The 18,681-nt window shown below is 42.9% G+C and overlaps 1 protein-coding gene across 1 annotated transcript; it reads left to right on the top strand.

The window, feature by feature from the left end:
- The first annotated feature begins 4,666 nt into the window (after positions 1-4,666).
- On the top strand, positions 4,667-18,484 carry LOC6546864 (aquaporin). Its single transcript, XM_001976024.3, has 4 exons — positions 4,667-5,304; positions 12,496-12,674; positions 17,416-17,769; positions 17,830-18,484. The coding sequence occupies exons 1-4, from the start codon at positions 5,289-5,291 to the stop codon at positions 18,016-18,018; spliced, it is 738 nt and encodes a 245-aa protein (XP_001976060.1). The 5' UTR covers positions 4,667-5,288; the 3' UTR covers positions 18,019-18,484.
- Positions 18,485-18,681: the final 197 nt, after the last annotated feature.

The raw sequence follows: 18,681 nt of genomic DNA, 5'->3' as shown, positions 1-18,681 counted from the left end.
ATACTCCTTTCCTGCGACAAAAAGGAAAATCTAGTACACTTTTCAGTTGAATGGAAATGTATGAATCGGTGGACTCCTCCTGACACTTGACTCCTGACACCTGGGCAACGCCCACTTTTCAGCCGGCACACACAATAGTCCTGCGATGACCTTGGCCCGACATTGCGCCCATTTGCATATGGCCTGTAATCCTGTGGCGGGGCTGGGCTTTTTGCTTATTTTTCCGCTGGCATGGAGCTCCAATGTGAAATATGGGAAAGCAAAGTAATTGTGTCCTGACTGGCAAAATAATAAATTAGAGTTGTCCGGTCATAGCGCCCCCGAGTGGGAAGCCATTAATTAAATCAGACATAGCTGGAATTTAAAGCTGGCAGTCGCACAGTGCCGTGATCTGGGGAATGGGCCTTTTTCAATTTAATTAGTCAACAAAGCTAAGTTAGAACTAAGTTGTAGTTTCCCCACGTTCTTCTAACCACCAACTCCTTGAACTCCACTAGCTACATGCTGCCTAAGATATATACTGATAAATCAGAGTGCATTATCGGATCGGTCACTTCCGCAACTGTGTATAAAATTAGTTGCTGATATGATACCAAAGATTTGATAAAATGCTTGAAAAAGTTGTCTGTGTTGCTTTCGACATTTAGCGGCTTGCACTATTTTCGCTAACTTAGTTTTGTTAGTATTTTAGAGTCAAGTGTGCCTTGATTAGCGCTTAAATCACATTGCGAAAACCTCGGCACATCTGCGATGGCTTATCAGCAGCGGACCTAAGCAAATTTCCAGCAATTGCCATTTTTTATGTGCCCATTACCGTTCCCCATCTTAATGGGCTCTCGATATAGAACACGTACGCCATCAGTCAACAAAGCAAAAAAGGAAGACAAAAAAATCAGCTAAAAAATTGAAAACAAAACAAATCGTTCTTGATGTATTTTTATATAAAACAAAAGCCAGTGCGAGAACAAAAAACGAAGAAGTTGGGTAAACACAAATAGCAAATGGTACGAGTACAAGTACAAGTACAAGTGCTTGTGTCAATCAATACTGGAGTGCTGCGAACTTTTCGAGTTTTCGTATTGGACAGCTGCGATGGAGCCTTTTGTTCTCTGCTTAATTACCTGCATTTTTTGGCCGGCACGCGCTTCCACATCCACATCCACATCCACATCGCTCATACGCAGCGTGTACACCGCGCATGCTACAGGAAGTGAGTATACGCCTCGTGTGCCCGAATGGGGCAACCTTAACATTTGAACATTTGGCTGCGAGCTGTGAGCTGGAGTAGATCCATCTGCGTTCCATGGGCAGGCAGAATGCGGCATTCTGGGGCCCGCATAAGATTCAAGATTCGTTGCTGCGAAAACTGTGCGAAATATTTCCCACGGCGCATGCGTGAAGACAACGCAAAGTCAACAACGACAACAATATCGAGCTGAGGTTAGTCATGGCTGCAAAAATATGATGGAGTCTCGAGATCGCAATGGAGACGGAGATGGAGATGTAGATGACGATGGAGGAGAGGCCAGGCACGGCGACAAGCGACTGAAAATGTGCAAAACAAATAGCTCAACGGCAATCCAACATTTCGAATCGGACTTGGACGAGGCTTGCCAAAAACAATAACGAGAACCGCAAGAGCAGACACAATAAAGCCAAACGCCAAACGCCAACAGCCCCAAGCGGCCTTATTGAAACATAGTGTGATACACGCGTACAGTGAATGCTGGCTGGCGCGGATGCTGAAATGGAAATCAGTGCTGTGGCACATTTATCCGCTAGTTATTAGTAATAAACGACAGAAAGGAAAGAAATGAAAACATAAAAATGAAATGAAAGACGAAAAATGATATGACCCAGTGGGGAATAGATATTACTTGTATTGCCAAAGAGGCTTGAAGATTGTATCAATTTAAAGTACTTGCATTTTGCTTGGGAATATAATAGAGTTCTGCTTTCATATATATATCTACGAAATATCTACAGGCTCTTAAGTATTATGGAGCAGAGCTTGCAAGACCACTGTACCTCAGGTGTACCACACATCACGCCTGGAAAACCCATCTGAGTCTGAATTTGCATAGAGCACAGTTTTGGACTTGGGCCCTCACGCATCTCGTAGCCTCAGAGTTTTGCAGCGGGCCACTAACCAAGATTGATGGAGTGTCAGAAGGTGGAGATAGAGCATCGCAGCTGGGCTGGAGGGACAACAAAATGGTGCGACATTGACCTTTATTCCATTTTTGGCTGCGCGGCTCGGGCCAAATCAATCACGGGCTCCCAGTTTTGCCACCTGATTGAACCAATTTCGGGCCATTTCAGTTTCCACCGACTCATTGGCGCTCATTGTGCCCCAACAAAACTCATTTCAATTCGTTTATTAGCCGCCCCCATATGGAGTTTGCACCCATTCGGCTCGAGATTATCATCGTTTCTCCCTGTGCGCGCTTACACATTTGTATACTATACGTATTTGTTTTCTTTATATTTATGTTTATACTCGCACACATTATTTTCCTCTTCTTTTTCGGTCCACTTGGCGATCGTCCGTCATTTTCAGTTACAATTGCCAATGTTTCAATGTCACTGGAGTCCGCTTACGGTTATTATTGTTACCGTATTTCGAATTGCTTTCGAAGCATCGCAAGTGCCAAGTGCAGAGAAAACAGATAATTGCACACAACTGAAAACTGAATTAAATTTAATTTGGATTTGGTAATTGCAGCGACCATTTAAATGATTTATGTGGATTTGCATGGGCCGCAAACGAACTCGATTCGGTTCATTCGGAAAGAGCATAGTTTAATATTATTTTCAGAAAAAGTTCTACAAATACTATAATATTGTGAAAGCAAATAATTGCTTCCAATGATTTCTATTGGGTTTTTACTAAATTAAATGGTTTTATTAAAGTTTATCCCAGCTATGTTACAAACCTAACGCAGATCATCTAAATGACAACTAAACAACAATTAATGCGACTCTAATTTGATGATTTCAACCATTCCCATCTAGTTCCCCGATCAAATTATGCCTTCAATTGGTTTTCGATCAAATTACACCTTCAAGTGGGTTTCTTTGAGCGAACTCTTGGGAGGAACTCGTTGGTGAATGAAACCCCAGATGAAAGGATCAAGATCTATTGGTAACTCGACGGGCATATGCGAGTACAGCATCTCCATGGCGGCGATTATTATCTCGCCCATTTAGCCAGAGTTCGTGCCATTTTAATGGTTAACTGGCATTAAGTATAATTACTCATTAAAGCAACAAAGCGAAGGCACAAATACTCGTAAGTCCGTCTGCGATTTGGCTCTGGGCTCTTGTTTTCATAATGGGCCGAGACGCTTCCACAAACAAAATCGCAGCTCTTGGCTGCCAGTGTGCTTTTATTTTGGTTTGTCACTTGTTTTGTCAATAACTCGCAACTGTTGCTCTGTTAACAGATAAAAATAGCCAGCGACGACGTCGAATACAAGGTAAAAGCACTTTTCCCCAGCCAAAGCGCCACAATCAATAGGGCATATTAAAGTTGTGGAAAGCTGTTTAAAAGTGAAACTGATAAGGCAGCCGTCCATAGCCCATTAGTCTAGTTTCAAGCTGGAAAAGCTGCACCAAGGTGCCATTAAAATAAAATGAAAACTATTCTGGCATTCAGGTGGTTGGGTGGTTGGGTGGTTGGCTGGGTGGGCTACTACCACCGCTTGGTGGTTCAATCACGGCGGTTCAATCAGTCACGTGCCGCTTGTGTGTGGATTACCAGAAGTCAAAATCCAGCTATGATAAGAGCTACGCAAGCTGAGTGTCGGCATGACCAGCGCAATTATATTGGCCAAAAATTATTTTATTGCTCCATATTTCAAGTGAACAAAATGGCAGCGAATAGTGCTTAGGCGGTGTGCAAAATCCCAAAATGGCTGTGAACTTTCCCCTTGGTCAATGGCAATTGATTATGAATTCTGGCCATCTAACGGCTAATTGGACTTCATTGCTTTTTATTGCCGCCATATAAGCCATACTGTTTAGGAGCTTTGTGTGATTAAACATATCCCAAAGAGTAAGACATTGCCACCGATTCTATATTATATACAGTACATATCTTATCTGTATGATATCTTTGTCTCAAGACTGCGGAATGTGGTTTCTTCGGATACGAAACAGTGGATTTCAAACGATGTTATGCCAATTGCTTATGGAGTAACTTTTAGGAAGAGCCCATATATCATTAGCAACGGTTAGCTGTTATCAGCTGGACTGGAAATGTTCAACGTTTAGGGGCAAACCATTACTCATAGTTTTGTTTTAAAAACTAGCTAAGCACCAAGCCATACTCACTAATTTAAGTCGGAACTAAGGGAGAGCTGTTCCCGAAGGCACATGTAGGGATTTAGTATTCTGCGAAAGTATCTCTGGCAAAACAGAGCCATCAAAAGCCACATGTCCGCGCCCATGGGCCATAACAAATGTTTTCGCGCCCCCATTCGATTAAGTCATCCAGATCCTTTGGCGGCCAAGTGTCCAGGTGGGCGCAGGTGGAGCTACGCGGTGGCCAAGCCCCAAAACCAAGAAATCCGACGGCGACGCCGACTGCGACTGCGACGTCCACGGCGACTGCGACTGCGACTGCGGCAGCGGCAGCGAGTATATCAGTTACAGTCGCAGCGTTGGCAACGCTTATTTGCGCTCGAGCAGCGAACGTGGTAGCACAGCTTTGAGCACTAGCAGCTTACCGTCCAAACTGCGAGAAGGAAAAGCGGCAGTTTCGAAAATCCGTAGAGGAAATCGAGTTCGTAGCGGTTACTTTAATTGGCGATAATAGTAATAAAATCGAGTTAGTGCACGTTGCGCTTTCCCATTTCGAATGAAAATCTGAAAATATTGCAGTTTAGTGTGGAGAAAAGAGCTAGTCGGGTGAAACTAATTTGATAAAAACTCCGCTTTCCGCCCATTCGAAGCCGCGTGGTCAAGTGGCAGACAATTGTGCAACCTCAAGACTCTTAACCTTAACAATTATATTTCGGCCACAAAAAACTATTGGCACAATTCAGTTCGATTCGAGTGCGCGCCAACTCACTTTTACCCGCAAAAGCAATAAAGGCAAAAGCAATAAGGCAAAAAGCACGCTTTGAAAACGAAAGCAAAGCACAAGTTCCATTCAACACCCACCGCGCTTGCCAAAATCTCAAGTGGCAGCCCCCAGAAGACAGTAGGCCCAAGCCAGAAGACCGAAGACAGAAGACAGCAGACAGCAGACAGAAGACAGAAGACCGAAGACAGAAGAGAGCAAAATGGTCGAGAAAACAGGTGAGTGATTGGCGATTGGAGGCTGGAGAATGCGAACTATGCGTGTGCGTGTGTGCGAAGGTTAATTGCGAGCAAAATCGGGGGCGAAGTGGGCCAAATTGTTATGGTTTTGTGCGAAAGTTAATCCCACTCTTTGCCTGAAAAATACAACTCAAAAATGTAGAGTGTTCAATTACCAAAACTATTACCCGAAATGGCTCGCAATTTGCTATTGCCATTGTTTACCAATGAAACACCTGCTTATAAATCCTTTCTTCTTGTATCTTTTGTTATCTTCCGTGAATGAAATTAAAATTACATCAACTTGAGCACAACATTTGTAAGCAATACAATTTTTGAAAATCGTCTTTTAATTAAATTAAGTACGCATTTTGTTTATTGGGAAACAGCCCCTCTGGGATTTCACTTTCAAAGCAAACAAAGACTAACTCAAAAATATGCCTTAAATTAATCATTCTTCCACAATCAATCAACTTTAATAAGCCATCCAAAGATGTTTTGATAAATCATGATTTTTTTATTTTTCCTTTTTTTTTTTTGAGTGCTTGGGCAAATCAAAGAGCAGCCCGCTGTCGATAACGATAACGAGATGATTGGTTTTCAATAATTTCTCTGGCACAGCATGACAAAGACAGTAAATTAGCCCCCAGTTATTTTTCTATACTCAAACGATCAGACGTTGTTTTGTTGCCGCGATTTGGCTTCCGTGGCGATTGATGATGGTTTCTGTAACTGAAAGTTTGCATGACAGAAAAGCCTCGAAAGCAAAAAGATAGATAGGAGAAAACTCAGCTAGGTAAACAACAGCGGAAACTCCGGTCGGGCAATTTATGCGATGATGATGGTGATGACTGACTGCCCATCGAACCAAGTCCAGTCAAGTGAATGAACTGGGGAAGGCAGCCTCTGAGCCAAATAAATAGGAACCTCTATTTGTGCAATTAATTAAAAACCTAATTGGATGCCCTGTTTGCTCCGCCGAATTAAAGCCGATCTCTGGCGTCATTTTCGCCGCCTGTGCCGCCGATATCGTTGTGATAATGGCCATAATGTTTGCCAGCCAAGAATTCTCGGCTCCAGCTAATTAATGTCATCTATTTGAGCATCTATTTGAACAAGTGCTCAAACACAGGGCTCAGTATTTGATTTGGGTATTAAATGTGTTCAACTGACTTGGCTGCTTAATGGCCGAATGGAATTTTCAGGCCAGTAAGCAGTTGAAAACAGTCGGCTGAGGTGCGTGAGAAATTCGCGGCCCTTCTGCAAATTGTAGTACACACGAGTGGCTAATTTGAGGTGCCTCTTCCGTTCAACGTCTGCCCACCTCATAATTCAGTGCGTTGTCATCTTGGACCGACAGCTCCATCTATCTAGATGTATATATATACTGATCCATGAAGTTTTGCGGCGACAGATTCGCAGATAGAAAATTACAGTAATAATCGTGAGCGCAGTTGACATGACATCACGGTGAAATTGGCATTCAAAACAGTAGCACACTTGGGGCCAGGAAGTGGTTTTGGTACGAGCGGAGAACATTTAGACATTTGGCGCAGTTGGTGAACTGAGCTCAGTTCCAATGGAAGATCAACTTGTTTGCTAAGCGGATAGCTTATAATTAAGTTAATAAGCTGCCAGTGAGATGCAGAGAGGCGAAGATGCTCCGTTCCCATGGAAATTTTTGATGCACGTAACGTTCAATTAAGTGTACGGAATTGTGTGCACAGTAATTTGAATCTATTGATTCGCAGTAGAAGCCAAATGTAGTACAAAATTGCATCTTATTCAAATTAAAAAAATCTGTGAGAAATACAACGTTGTTGGCTTTTAAAAAGCCATCAATTAAACACCCTTTCAGCGCCCCAATTTTCCGTATCGTGTCTCAAATTAATCCCATTAATTGACAAACTTGCAAAGTTAGTCATAAACCACAAACCCCCATAAATTGCCACTGATTTATGGTGCATTGTAAACGAGTTAAGCGACATAAATTCGCTTGAGCAAAAGCCCATAAAGATTATAAGTGAGTTTGAAATTACGCCTCCCGCACAGCAAATGAGCAAACGAAAACTGAATAGTCCCTGCCATCTGACTAATTAATTTATAACGATTTTAATGGCCAGCGAACAGGTTTCGATCTTTCCCGCGACTGTTATTAATAAAATCATCACCTTGCCGTGCAAAAGTGGCCAAAAGTTGCGCAAAGCCGAAATTAATAATCCGATTAAATTGATTAATTGTTGTAGACGAAATGGGCTGAAAACAATATGCCAGAACCTTTTGTTTTGCACTTACAGATGCGAAATTAATGCCCCTGTGCTTGGCATTAACTTCAGATGAGCGACAATATTGTAATTTGCATATGTGGTCAGGAATAACGCTTGTAAATTTACACAACCCACAAAACAGGCTCTGTATATAAGACACACCTCATAGTCCTTTGTTCCAGCTCTTACCCTGAAACCCACTAAAGTTGTGCCTTAAAATTTCACTAATTTATTTCACTTTCTTGTTCATTATAAATGCACACGTGCCAAAGTGACGTCACTCAAGAAAATGACCACCTGATACCCCTTAACAACTGCCATAAGCCATTAAACTAGCTCAGAAGAATGCCTATTGCCAACCAGTCCATTTCTTCAGCTCCCAGCCCATTCTGAATGATTGGCAAACATATGAGCAGAAATGGCCATAAATTAGGAAACTTATGCCAAAATTGCGTGCCAGGAGGGAATTAATGAGTGGGGGATACGGAAAACGAGGTGAGAAAAGGCGACAGGCGATGACATTGCTCATGTTCTAATAATACGCAGATAAGTCATGGCTAACCCAACCCCAGTTCCCAATCAACATAACCAGCCAAGTGATTCCGGGCCAGGACTTGGGAGCGGCTTCCCAAGAGCCAAGCCTTTGACTTGGCCTTTATTCATGGGCACGTGTGGCCCCCACTTTGATTTTCGCCTCGGCCAAGGTTGGAGCCAAGCGCCACTGGGAGCAAGATGCACTCGGAAAAGTAGTGAAGTACTCTTCATATCAAGTTTTTCATATGCAGCTTGCATTCAGAGTTCCCAAGCCAGTTTTCTAAACTGTAAAATGGTAGTATTAGCAGAAACACGTTCCCTCCGGGAATGAAGTTCCTTGTTCGCACACCCAGTAGCTCTCAGTGTACGTGCCCCACAATGTCTCCAGGATGTGAGCACACTGGAAACAAGTCGAGCGGACATCCGCGGCCACATCGAGTCTATGGGAAGTGCAACGCCGCCTTTCCCGGGGGGTCAGACATGCACTTAACTGTCCGGGCCAACTTGGCATAGATTCCGAATCGGACACACAATGTGGACTACTATATTTGGGTCTGGACCCACTAATAACACGGTAATTATATGCAGCCTAGCCACCGCCAACCGTAGAAGGCGCTCCCAAAGCGCCTGGCTATCTGGGAGCAGCCAGCTCACCTGACTCACCTATCTTATCGGTCAGCAATTCGGAATAGTCAGTTCAGGCAATAGCCATAAATCGTTGCACTGAACGTGCTTGGCCCAAAGCGGACAGTGAGTTGAAGATGATATCTCGCCCATTGCGAAACCGTCGAGTACGGCAAGGGCCACTTGAATCCGTGGGCAAGGTTCTGGAAATGTGAAAGTGAAATTTCTCAGTGGGCGCCAAAGCTGCCACTACAGATCGTTATTTATCAGGTCTGCCGGCGATAAGAAAAGTGCTTAGATGCCTTACTACACGGTATTGGGCAGAAGCGCAGCGACCTTGACATTATAACGGAACCTGGCGTGTCTGTGGCGTAACGAATGCTCTATACCCTTGTGCTAACAGCTAAAGAGTATCTTAGTAAATCTTTTCGTTTCGGATCAGAGAGTCAATGAAGCATACACCAAGCATGTTATACTATCATATAACTGTTATAAAGTCATATAACAGTTATGAAGACTGCTTAGTAACGAAGGCTTCTTAACAGTAAGGCTTCGCATTTCGACTTTAGCAAAGAGGAACGTGAAACTCAGTCACCAAGCGATTTCAATTGTTTATATTTAATAAAATATATTGCTGTTTTCAAACACGGAAGCCGCGCAGAAAGAAAACAAAATGATGCAAAGCTCGACACGAAGCCGCTCTTTACCTGCTTTGAATTTCTAATTTCCGCCTGGCTGTGCAAAAACCTCAAACGGGACGCAGCCATTAAATCGAAATGTGTGGTAAAACAGGTACATTTTGGTATGTGGGTCAGGCGATTGGCCCAAAGACTCCAGAACGATTTTGAGGCGGTTAAATGTTATTACGCATACGCGGGCAATTTCTCGATTCGAAAGAAATGAAATGTTAAATGTACGCGTACTTGGCGCTTGTTTATGTTTCCATTTGCGATAGCAAAAAGCAAGTTTGCTTTTGATGTGCGCCCCACTAATTAATTTCGTGTCGATGGCAATGGCAATGGCAATGTCGTGTTCTGATTGATGGGCTGGAAGAATTGATGGAGTGGTCCCCAGATCTCGAGTTTATTTAGAACACACCTTGTCGCGCTAATCAAGTAGACTTGGAAGTTTACTTAGAATTCAATAACTTCTGCCGCCCCTAATTAAATTAATAACCATTCATTATGGACAATATCAAATGGTCTTCGACAAATTAAAGGCGAAATTAACAGAGATAAATCTTCGGCGCGCAAATGTATCTCGGCTGGCCTTGCTGACGGATTGTTTCTATGGCTATATGGCTTTTTGCTAAAACACACACAAAATCCAGCCAAAAGCCTCGACGTCGTCACGCCCTCACCTTCCAATTGATGACTATTGTGTGTAATTGTTGTTATTATGAATTTGTTGCCTTTTTTGTTAATACAATTTTTAATGTGTTATTGTGGCCCGGCCAAGTTATTGGGTTTCGCATTTTCTTCAGACCACTTTCAATGGCATATCAAGATGTGTGTTGTCGAGCATTAGCCGAAATCTCTCAAGGATTTGACAAGAAGGCCTACGAAGGCCGAATCGCACATGGGCCATTTAGATTTAGTTGGGTAAACGTCAGAGATAAGGTTTATTTTTAGGTAGCAGCCACTATCTTTATGGCCACCCGTTGGGTTAGTTGGCTCCCTGAAAGCAAGCCCCCACGATATAAAGCCCATCAGTTATGGAACTGATTGCTGCTGATTGCCCAAAAGGCGGCCCAAAGTTGCTGCCAATCTGAGTGTCAACTAAGCGGGCTAACACAGCCATCGAGCCAAGTGCATTTGGCGTCCGAAAGCCTTAATGAAAGCCACACAAATTGCTTGTTAATGATGCCGGGGTTCCATTGAACTTGAATCGCAATCTTCAATTCAATTGCCATGATTAATATCTGGCAGATGAAGTTATTAATTTGCCGCTGCTCAGCATTGCATTGACTGATTGTCAAACGGCGAGCGTTCAGTTCGGCAATAATTTGTGCTTGCTCGTCCCACAATGATCGTGTAATTATGTTTGACATTTCGTTATCTTTAATTAAACTCAATTTACATTTGTTTTGTCTCGGCAAATGAACACAGAGAGAACAGCGCCTGAATCAAACAAACATTCGATGCAAATAGGCCATAAATTTTACACACCTATGCTAATTGAGTTTTGGCCAATTGCGATTCTTGTCAACAGGTCGTTCTGGTTTCATTTTCCAATCTCAAAACGCACTTGTGTGGGTGCCTAGCGCCCACCAATGTGCCGATACTATCATATTTCAGCTGATAAAATGGTTATTGCTCCTATAATATTCTCTAATGGCCACTTCCTGGGCTTAAAATATTTAGCTCGAAATGCTGATAGCTGATTTCTTAAATTTACTGTCACTTTTAAAGGCTGTTTCTACTTGCGATAAAAAGTGACGCCAAAGTTGTGTTCCAAAAAGTAGCACTAGTTACTGTCGCCCCAAGTTATTTATGGCTTTCCTGGGGGTTTTGGTCGGGGGCATTCCCCGGGGATCTCTGCTCATTCAGATCACGTGGTTCTGCATCTGGCTGGCCATTTGATTTGTATTCCCCGATTCGATTTCCAACCGATGTACTCCAGTTGAATTTGAAGCGGTTAGTGCAGTTTTCGAGCGTTTTTGAACGGATGCCAGTGGCAAACCAGATTTTTATGAGTTTTCCCTGCACTGCCACTATCGCTGGCACTCAGAGTCATGGGACGCCAGATAATTGCCGTATTAAGTGAAGTGTGCGAACCTGGCGATAACAGCACCCACTTATCAGCTGGAAAAGAGGCGTTGTGTGCTGATCACTTTGTGTGATGTTCTGGTCGAGTGGCAGGCCATAAAGAACGTCTATTTGAATGCGGCTTAAGTAACAGGGTTAGGACCCATTTTTGGCTCTGTTGACAAGCTCCACTTGTTGTTCATTTCATTTAGCCCAATTAAGAGGCATGCATCGGGCTTATAAACAGCTTTATTGGCAGTGCAATCGCGGCGTAGGCAGCACTTTTTCGCAAATATTTGCTAGGACAATTAATTAACGCCCACTCATTAGCACTAGGCAATAATGACAAATGAAAGGCTTCTGTCAGGAAGTCAACACCCAAGTGCTGTTGAACAACTTAATTAATCAATCGTTGCAAATTGCTTGAACAACTGTGCAAGGCAAATAGTTTGTACAAAGGGTAAACCATATGAAGCGTGAATTATGCTACTTTAGGCATTTTGCATTGCACTTTGCTTTGTTTATATAATTTATATAATTTCTAGAAAACGAGGTGTGAAATTTCACTAGAACTTATTTGACGTAACTGCACAAAACGTGCATTTTTACAAGCTTGTTTATATTGCCTACGACGTCACATAAATACGTAGAATACCTTATTTTTGCCTTTCCCTTGTACAGACTGCAATTAAATTTTAATTTAAAATACAAAAACCTATTTGAGTTCGCCGTAAATTCGACAAAAAAAGTTCTTACATTAATTAGATACTAATTAGTTTGCTGGTTTTCCCCTGCTGGTTCAACACAGTTACGTTTATTTGTTTTCGATTTTTCCGTTGCGACTTTATTGACCAAGAATTGCATCAAACCGACAATAAGCTGACAAAAAGTAATAATTAATAATGATTTGGCATGCGCTGCGCAAGTATCAATCAACTGTTTTTGCGATCTCTGATTTCTGCGATTCGTTGCGATTACTAATCCCTGGCCTCCGTTTGGGCCGTATTTTCCATTTGCAGAAATGTCGAAATTCGTTGGCGTTGCCGACATAACCGAGAACAAGAAAATCTGGCGCATGCTGCTCGGCGAACTGGTGGGCACATTTTTCTTGATCTTCGTCGGCGTTGGCAGCACGACGAGCGGAAGTGTACCACAAATCGCATTCACCTTTGGCTTGACGGTGGCCACCATCGCCCAGGTAACTATACGCACATGGATTGCAGTTAGGATGGACCAAAGTGGGTCGGGCACTCAACGAACTCGGCTCAACGGGGCGTATGATTAATTTTTACGCAGTTCCAACTGGAACTTGTATTAAAGCGGCTTTTTGTTTCAGAGTTCCTATTCTTAATTAACATGCGATGTGATAATATGTTTATGGTCAAATTTTATTTGCATACTATTACGATTAGTCTCTAGTATCAAGTAAGAAATATTTTTGCAATATCTAAGTAATTGCTTGCCCTTTTTTAGATGATACAACGATATTACTAATAGTTTCTAGTGGCAAGATATATTTGTACAATATCTAAATAATAGTTTGTCTTTTTTTATATGATACAACGATATTACTAACAGTTTCTAGTAGCAAGAAATATTTCTGCCCTTTTTTATATGACACAACGATATTACTAATAGTTCCAGTAGCAAGAAATATTTGTACAATATCTAAATAATAGTTTCCCTTTTCTGTATGATACAACGATATTACTAATAGTTTCTAGTGGCAAGAAATATTCTTACAATAATATTTGTCTAAATAATAGTTTGCGCTTTATAGATGCTAAATATACTTATAAGTTTTCCTCCTGAAACTTTGTCCACCCTAAGAAACGCAATACAGATCACGCGTACAAAGAGAACGCATCGAGCTGCAGACTTGAGATTTGCGATCTGCTAGCCAAGTCGGAGATTTCAGGCCAGAAGTCGGCGGTGCTTGTGCCAATCGGCGGGCATTTTCAAGGACACGCCACCGCCGCGTTACACTTTCGGCTCATTCACAAACGCAGCCTTTTTGGCCAAGAGACATTGGCATTTAAAAGCGACAACATCGCTGTACCGCCATATATACGGGTATATGCAACAAAAAATACAAAAAAACAAATGGCCAGCGAATGCAGCTTGAGCGCTTGCCGGCTGCCGCTCAAAACACAGAACTGAAAACTCAAGACTGAAAACTCAGGACTGAAAACTCAAGACTGCGTGCGAATGTAATTTAGAAAATTGACAGATTTACAAACGCACACTCGCACACTCGCAGTGCGAATAATAAATGCGCGCTCGCAGCAAAAGCGTCTGCGCTGGCAATTAACATTAATCAACACGCAAAATATGCAATTAGATTATTATGCGTTTAATTACGCTATGCTGTGCGCTGCGAGTGACGACTGTTTGTCGTGCCTTAGCATTTAAAGCAATCTGCGCTTTGCATTCGATTTATTCGATTTATGGCACCACAAAAGTCAAGCTCAACCGACCGAATCCATCAAGAACACGAAAAGGCTTCTATGGGCTGCTATTTTTAGATACCTGTCTCATTAGTTTTGGCCAGTATGAATGGGAAATTCTTCGGCTTGAATTTCATTCGTAAATGGTAATTTTCAAAAACATATTCTTACTTCATCTCAGAGGGCAATTGGCTGTGTTAAAAAAGCTCTACTTACGATGGCTGATTACCTATGCCCCACGTTGGGCGCCACATATATTTTGTATATTGAAATAAAGGCTGCTTTTACATGTATGATTGTATGACGAATGTGGCTTGGCTAACTAAAACGCTTACGACGGAAAGTTGCAAGCTAATAATCATATTGAAAGCGTTGATAATTTGCACAATGAAATCAAGTAGCATATTGGCCGCATATTGGAAGCTTGTTTCTGCCACTTGCAACACATTCGCTATTAGTGGCAAATTGGCTGGCCGTCGCCTGCCGTATCACGTGAAGCGATCAGTCATGTGCTTGCCCACAAGCGGCAGCCTTTTCAGCCTTTCCACATCTCCATGAGATGCATGACTCCATGACTTGCAGCGGCGATCGATTGGACCCGCTCGAGCCCAAGAAAAGCAGTGGTATGCATATGTGCATTGCCAATTTCGCCAGCTGGTGTGACGACAATGCTCGTTCGTCATCGTCATCGTTATCGCCAAACCCCAAACATAGGTGTTCAATGGAGCAAGACGCGTGGCGTCGAATTGGAAAATAGAAAACGTGCTAATTGCCAGCGATCGAGCGCCCTGGAATGGCTAGTCCAGTATTGGTGCCAGAAATAAGTCAAGAAATATGATATTACAGGGCATCCGCTCGGTCTATTGAGTTGCCCCCCGCGATCGGCACTTCAAATGCAAATCTCTGGCGGATCGACATTTGTATGCAGTTTGCATGTGGGGATTGCTCGAAAGGCGGCAAAGAGGAAGTGAGTCAAAGAAAATGAAATTTAATGCACCTGAAAAGGCTTAGAGAAAATGGCAAACAACAATAGTACGTGCATGGAAAAATTCATATTAAGCGATTTTAATGTGGGTTGTAAATTGTCATGTCATGTTAACCGATTGTTATCGAAAATTCAGCTAGAGGATTGGCTTTTATTAGGGGTTTCAATTAAGCACATTGTTTACGTATAGGAAAATTACTTGCGGCTGATGATAAATCGTAGGAGTAGTACAACATTTTATTGTATTAATACTAACAAACCAACCGATGAGTTCAAGTAATGAAGAAATTAACATTACTTTGATTTCATTATGCAGACGTAGTTAAGGCAAAATAATCAAATGAAAAACACAAGTAAACTTGGTGCGTGCAACGTTCACGTTTTTGTTTTCAATTCGCGATCGCAATCGAATCGACTTGGTTGAACAAACTTCGACTTCGACTTTGGCTTTGGCCCAATGCGAACTTGAATTGAATTGGCCAACAAGCAGAACACAACAACAATCGCCAAAATGCCGCTGAAAAGCAGAACGAAACAAACAAGTTAGCATTCGATTTTCAGCTGAAAAGCCATAAAATATGATTTAAGCGTAAATGTCGAGCTTCGGTTTCCACTGCACATGCGTAAGCCAATCGATCTCTAAATTGTATATGCATGTATATCGCGATCGGTGGAAGAGTCTTGCCAGACTTTTTGTAGCCAACTGAAAGCCTTGAGTGCATGGAGTGTGCTGGCGCAAAATAATGAAATAGTGGTCAATTCATTTAAGATTATATAAATGATATAAAATCGTATCTCAACTTAATCGTCATCAACAGGCCATCAGGCTGGTTATCAAATCCATTCAATGCCTCCTGATTTTACAGACTGGCCAGATGGCCACCCATTTTATGGCATTTTCCAACACCGCGTGCCAGTTCAGCCTTTGTTCCTCTTCGATGTAATAATATTTGCTTCCCAGTTGCGAAAAGTTTCCTTTCTTTCTAGTCCTCGGTAATTTAGGGCTATATTACAACTTTTGAAACCGAGTGGCCAAAACAGACTGACTGAAATGCATCAAAACAGAAAAGAGAAGCTTTGTATATAGGTATACTTACAAAGTCATGGCTATCATCAAACAAAACGAATAGCAAAGCAGACATGTATATTATTAAATTAAATTGGCGTAGAATGGAATTCATAGTTCGAATCGGCATAAACTAAATGCATACAATGCGTACAGCTAAAGTCATATCGATTAATAAAGCCATTCGAAATGCGTAAAAACTGGCAGCGTAATCACATAGGCCTAACTCGATTACAGCCATATTTAATCGATGACTCACGTCCAAGTTCAGTCAGCCCATCAAAGTCGGTTTTCACACGCAGCCGGTCCGTCCGTCGATCGCGATTGCTTTCGTTGCATATATTAAATTTAATTATGGGTTGCGGGCTCGACAATAAATTTGATTAATTTCACGACTCTTCGAGTGTGTGCAACTACGTGTGTAGAGCAGCTAGACGAGTGTCTAAGCATTGGGTCGAGAACAATAGGCCTACGATTGTGGCTAAAAACTCAGATCCAGCGATTAGGTCCAGGCGGCAACTTAGTATTTTAGACAAAGTTGAAATGGCGCTGCACGCATGAGCACAGCAAAAATGTCAAGAAGTTGTTCGAGTTGTGGTGGCTGCCCGGATTTGTGTGGCCTATTGGCCGTTTGGGCCGCAAAACGCGGCTCGAACTTGCTCTTGGCGGCATTTGTAATTAGCGTTTTGTGGCCGAACAGCCAACACACGGCCATTATTCGCGCATTTATTAATTAAACGCAAAGCGACGCACGACATTGGCCGTGCGGCGAACTGCGAACCGCGAACTGCAAAATCCATATCGAAAATGGAAAATCGAAAATCGAAAATCGCATTCGTATCACCAAAACGCAAAGAGATTTCAAACATAGAAGCCTGCACAGCGACCTTGGCCAAAGTGAGCAGAGTGCGTTTCGGGCTCCATTCATAACACTTGATCCAATCCAATCCAATCCAATCCAATCCAATCCACTCCACTCCAATCCAATGCGATTGGATCCGATCATCTGGTTGGCTTGGATACCCATTTAAGTGGTTCCATGTGATCTCTCCGCGGGCAATGACTCAACAGAACCCCGCATCACTTTTACTTTCCAGCCAGCGCGACCTGAACTTTGCAGACACGCTAAACACAATAAATGCACTCGAGTGCATCTCAGGCCTGGCAAATTGCTTGTATCCGCTGGCAGTTCGATATGCCGGCGGTTGTGCAACGGAAAATTCGGAAAACTCGGAAAATCGCACAATCAGCTCCATGACAAAGGGCAAACTTTAAGCGCAGATGGTTAAGATGTTGCGTTGTCAACTCGACATTCTGGCGGAGATGGGCCATTGTGTTTGACTGAGCCTTACCCCACCTAAATTTAAGTTGTTCCTAATACCTAAGTGATCATAAGGGAAATAAATTCTATAGTATCCCTTAATTCTTGTTCTTTTTTCAGGGCTTGGGCCACCTCAGCGGCTGCCACATCAATCCGGCCGTCACCCTTGGATTCCTCATCGTTGGCGAGATCAGCATCCTGAAGGCCGCCTTCTACATCATCGTCCAATGTGTGGGAGCCATCGCTGGAGCGGCTGTGATCAAGGTGGCACTCAATGGCGTGGCTGGTGACGACCTGGGCGTGTCCTCCTTCGATCCCTCCCTGCACAGTGCACAGGCGGTGCTGATCGAGGCACTGATCACCTTTGTTCTGGTGTTCGTGGTGAAGGCGGTTTCGGACCCTGGACGCCAGGATATCAAGGGATCAGCGCCGCTGGCTGTCGGCCTGTCCATCACCGCTGGCCATCTGTGCGCGGTGAGTACGATGTGTAGGAGTACTCCGGCTGGAGGGTAATGAGTGTACGATTACTTACAGATCAAACTGAGCGGCGCCAGCATGAATCCCGCCCGGTCCTTTGGCCCCGCCGTTGTGCAGGGCATCTGGGCCTACCAGTGGGTTTACTGGGTGGGTCCCATTGCCGGCGGCCTGCTGGCCGGAGTCATCTACAGATTGGTCTTCAAGGTACGCAAGGGCGATGATGAGACCGACTCGTACGACTTCTAGACCGTGGCCGAGTACCGTCTATGTATTCCTGTAAATGTGCGCACCTGCTTCCTTCCCATTCCCATCACAAAATCGCTTTCCATTTAGCCAGATTCACATCGAATTCGTTGCCGAAATTTCTCGTAGCTTGGGTTTGCTCCAACATCACAACCAGCTAGAATTTTCCACGCAATTGTACCTTTTAAATTGTTATTTGAATAAGAAGGCAAATGTCTCGTTTTAGTTGTACCGCGAAGCCACTTTAAAATACGCAATATTGTATTTGAGTAATTTTAAGCTAAATTATATGCACATCATCATTACGCGAATCGAGGGAAAACTGTATTGAAGCTTAACTAAATTTTACTGCGACAGCACTTTCGAAACCAGCGAACAGGTGGATTACCTATGTCGTTGATCGCCGCTTGCTGAGCACCTGCGAATTGTATTATGACTATGTGTAATAAAAAATATTAAGAAAATACAACCGTCCACTTTGTCTGAATGTCCTGGGGCTTCACTCATTGTGAGTCACCATCAGTGGTTTTATTAATATTATTTACTAGCACACCATCCCTAAAGCAACTGGTATTAATTGAACTAAGTCCGGAAGAACTTGGTCTTACTGATATGTTTATAAGTGAGATCAAAATGAGAATGATCACACAACACAGGCAATCATTT

Source organism: Drosophila erecta, unplaced genomic scaffold (genome assembly GCF_003286155.1).
Source record: "Drosophila erecta strain 14021-0224.00,06,07 unplaced genomic scaffold, DereRS2 tig00000092-arrow-pilon, whole genome shotgun sequence".
Classification (NCBI taxonomy): domain Eukaryota; kingdom Metazoa; phylum Arthropoda; class Insecta; order Diptera; family Drosophilidae; genus Drosophila; species Drosophila erecta.
The sequence above is the reverse complement of the archived record's forward strand: the minus strand, read 5'-3'. Positions and strand labels throughout refer to the sequence as shown.

Excerpts from the sequence above, each read along its gene's own strand:
- LOC6546864 (XM_001976024.3), top strand. Across the intron at positions 12,675-17,415 it reads CGGTGGCCACCATCGCCCAG|GGCTTGGGCCACCTCAGCGG; the intron begins GTAACTATACGC and ends TTCTTTTTTCAG. Across the intron at positions 17,770-17,829 it reads CCGCTGGCCATCTGTGCGCG|ATCAAACTGAGCGGCGCCAG; the intron begins GTGAGTACGATG and ends GATTACTTACAG.